Raw genomic sequence first — 4,179 nt, 5'->3', positions numbered from 1 at the left:
GGAGGGGGTCGAATAGCCTAATCCTGGTCCTATTTTCTAAGTTTCTATAGCTCCAACAGCTCTGAACCTTTGCATTTTTCCTGAAACTGCAGACCAAAATCACCATCCTCATTATTATCAGCCCTAATCCTTTACAGAGTTTCCCCTGTGAGAACTACTGCCAATAAACTATTATAATGAAGTAATTGATATAAAAAAACCCATAAAGTTACAATTAAAGATTTTACGGATTTTGTTTGTGAAACTCTACGTGACGTTAGCACCACTGTGGTGGTCGGGACCAATTGCTCAGCGAAGTAAGAAACTGCAGATAATCTGTTCGGAACAGGGATTAGCCAGTTTTCCCTCCACATATTTTTAAAGCTGCTGTCAATTTTTCCTTTTCACTTCAATATTTTTACTGAGAAGGCATGTGTCTGATGCAGTTCAGAGGTAATTAATGTCACCGATAGGGGCGGGTAACACACACAATTTAATGAAAGCAGTTCGAAAATAAATGAGACGGATTGTTCACTTCTCTAGTACCCAGTTTGCCCTAAGTGTGGCTTTTTTTTTCATTCACTTCAGAGCGAGCAAGTGGGCACAGCGGTGGCGCTGTTTGTATTGCAGCCAATGGACACATTCAGGAGGCGGGTCTGCCTTATTCTCAGAGTGGGATCAGAGTGGGATCAGATTGGGGCGGGGGGCAGGGGGAGAGAAAGGGCCAGGAAGGAATGGGGAGGAGATTGGCCAGTGAAAGCTGTCTGTGGATTGACCAGGTCCCTGGCCAACGGGCGAGATGCCCTGCCTTCATTGTCTGAAACCTGTCGCCAGGGTGTAATCGAGAGACGCAACGCCCCTGTGTTTGCTAGGAAACAGCAAGTAACAACTTAAGGCTGTGTGTGTGTGTGTGTGTGTTCGAGAGAGGGACAGCTCCTCGGCTGGCTCTAACTTCAACACCATCACATCATTAGCAGACCACAAAGTCTATCCTCTGCAAGTTACATTCCAGGAACATCAGCTATCCAGAAAGTTATCTCTTCTCCCCGTCTTGACAATTTCGTTTGCTACAATTCAAAAAAAAATTTGTTGCACCGAGACAGGAGGCTTTTTTTTTATTGATGGCGTCTCAGCAATCTCGGATTCAAACCTACCTGGAGAAAAACAAGATCGGTCCTCTGTTCGAGGTGAGACTGTTTTCGAATCAAATCTGAAATGGCACAAGAGAGAGCGGGGGAACAGAGCTGACAGCTGGAGTTTACTAGAGGTATCAAATTTAAAAAGGTAACAAAATAAGTGAAACCGGTGAGGACTGTTGGAGCTATTTCCATACAATATGTAGCAGATTCCCGAGGGAATGTTTATTAGGAAATAGTTGATGTGTTGAAATGAGGTGCATTGTTTCGCAAAGTGCTTTTTTGATGACACCTTACCACGGTACTGTGTTGACTGAAGTGTTTTTTTATTTATAGAACCTGGTTTGGAAACTGGTCATGGTTCTTTTGCGGGTTGTGCTATTTTAAAATAACTCATGGTTAATACATCGTGCAGCGGTTAAGTTTCTCTCTCTCTCCCCCAGGTTGTCATTGTTAAACTTCCTAAAGGAACTGATGCAAAATTCGCTATCACATAGTTCAGGTGTAAATTTGCTGTCTGGCCAGTGTTAGACACCTCAGCAGGACTGAGACTGGAATTCTGAGTAAAACCAATGGATCTCCTACCTGTCACTTCTTTTACAAGTTGCTATTATTTCTCGATAATCAACTATCTTTTCGACTCCCGTGTTTTTCATTTGTGCTTTAAAAAAAACCCTCAATGAATCATTTCTAAAACAAAATTGTAACCAACCTGATCAGTAATGTTATGTCACGCCTCCGGAGCAAGTGGGACTTGAATGTGGGCCTCCTGGTCTAGAGACACTACCATTGCACCACAAGCGCCCTTCATTTTTTGTTTTAAGCATGAATATAACAGGTAACGTGTGTACCTGAAGCCAGCACTAATACAGGGAACATCCCTTCAGTGAAGGCTATGGCTGTGTGTAAGCGCACACGCGTGTTTCAACAGCGGCACCGCTCTGGGCTAGCACACACCCTTAAAGGGACACTGCTGTCCTGAAATAACTCTGAACGGTTGTTTCTTTCGGCTCGCCATTGCACAACCTGTCAGAGTGGACTGTTCTCCAAAGCCGGATGCCATCCCAATGAAATGAAGATGCTTACTTTTGACAAAAGGTTTGCCAGACGCTTCTTAATGAAAACGACGTCCTTTAGTCTCCATGCATCCTACTGTATTCGAGAGTATTTTCAGAATAGCAGAATGTCGAGAAAAAAATTACAGCAGTGTGAACATGCTATTTTATCAATGAAAATGTTCAGACACGGTCATTTGTAGAAGCGATACAGCTAAACTGCCATTAAAAATATTGAATCCCACGGTGACCTTTTCCTCCTTGCTTATATTTTCTTTTCAGATTTTTTTTATTTCTCCAAGTTAATTTATATTAGTAACGAAGATAGGTTTTACTGAAAGTTAGTCAAGATCGTCCTTTTTCCGTGTTGAATCATTGAATCCCTCCAGTGTGGAAGCAGGCCATTCGGCCCTCGAGTCCACACCGACCCTCCAAAGAGCATCCCACCCCAGACCCACCCCATCCTTGTAATCTCACATTTCCCATGGTTAATCCACCTAGCCTGCACATCTCTGGACACTACGTGCAATTTAGCATGGCTAACCCAGCTAACCTGCACATCTTTGGAATGTGGGAAGAAACTGTAGCACCTGGAGGAAACCTACGCAGACACAGGGAGAATGTGCAAACTCCACACAGACATTCACCCCAAGGGTATAGTCGAACCAGGGTCCCTGGTGCTGTGAGGCAGCAGTGCAAACCACTTAGCCTGCATGCCACCCACAGCCTGAGCTTTTTTTAAGGAATAGGTTTTCATGTATTGTGGAAATGAAACAAAAAATGTGGGAGTTAGAGGTTGAAATTGTTAACTGTCTAATTTTCAGTTTTATAGCTTAATAAATTTGAATAGCAATTTTAGTTTTTGGGAGTTGAATGATTGCATAATTTTGGAAATGATGGCAACACAATATTATAAAATTGTATACAATTATGAGTGAAGAGAGTACAATAAAAATGTAGAAATGTTGCCCTCTGGAAAAGATTGAAATATGCTTTTCTTGCTCATGAATCAATGATCAATATTTTTATGTCTGCAGCAATGTTCTGTGCTTTATTACAAAGAGCCTTTGGTGTGCCTTCTACAATGGTGGGGTCACTGGTAAATAACATACCCACACACATGCACACTGTTAATCATAATCAATCATAATCACAGTAAAAATGAACTTCTAGTCAATGTGCAGTTGCACATTGTATCATAGTAATGTCATCTACAGTGATGGAGAAAAACAAGCAGTAAGATTAGTGGCTCCAACCCCGCCTCTTTGATCTGTCTGTCTCGTCTCCACCCATCTTCTCCTTTATCCATCTTTTATCCGCCTCCTCCTCTCTCCCTATTTATTTCAGAATCCCCTTCCTCTCCCCCATTTCTGAAGAAGGGTCTCGACCCGAAATGTCAACTTTCCTGCTCCTCTGATGCTACATGGCCTGCTGTGTTCATCCAGCTCTACACCTTGTTATCTCAGATTCGACAGTTCCTACTATCTTAGTGAAATTAGTAAATGCTGTATACTGGTCCAATTTGTCTTTGCCTCAAAATGGAACTGCAGTACATTCATTTTTCAAGTTTTACTGGTTTCCCTCTGCCTATCATCATGATGAATATATTTGGAACATTGCAAATATATATTCAGCACTGTAGAAATTTAAAGTTTTAAAGCAGTAAAGAAGAGTTTTTGGAGCGTGGCGAAAGCAGTCGTTTAACTTGTGAATTTTGTTTCATGAAATGTTATCTGAATGGTTATATTTCTAGTTATTTTAATGTAATGTTAATGTATTCATGTTTATCAATTAATATTATGAATGATAAACCAGATCAATGCAGATGGATAACACAAAGAACTGTGGATGCTGAAGATCTGAAACGAAAGCAGAAATTGGGGGCATTTACCTCTAAAGTAAGCTCTAAAGTAAATGCAATTCAAACAAGCTTGGAATTAATTACACTCACAAGAAAAAAATGAAGTTTCTGTGAAATAGTAATTTGCTTTGATTTATTGTAGTCACAT

The 4,179-nt window shown here is 41.1% G+C and overlaps 1 protein-coding gene across 1 annotated transcript in view; it reads left to right on the top strand.

Annotated features, from left to right (window-relative positions):
• Positions 1-723: 723 nt before the first annotated feature.
• The window catches only part of c4h8orf34 (chromosome 4 C8orf34 homolog), a 200,813-nt gene continuing 197,357 nt past the window's right edge, over positions 724-4,179 (top strand). The window contains exon 1 of the mRNA XM_048595930.1: positions 724-1,166. Coding sequence (XP_048451887.1) covers positions 1,101-1,166 — 66 coding nt within the window. The 5' untranslated portion in view covers positions 724-1,100. The remainder of the gene's footprint in view (positions 1,167-4,179) is intronic.

Source organism: Rhincodon typus, chromosome 4 (genome assembly GCF_021869965.1).
Source record: "Rhincodon typus isolate 14 chromosome 4, sRhiTyp1.1, whole genome shotgun sequence".
Lineage (NCBI taxonomy): Eukaryota > Metazoa > Chordata > Chondrichthyes > Orectolobiformes > Rhincodontidae > Rhincodon > Rhincodon typus.
Note: the sequence above shows the minus strand (reverse complement) of the source record. Positions and strands in the feature narration are given on the sequence as shown.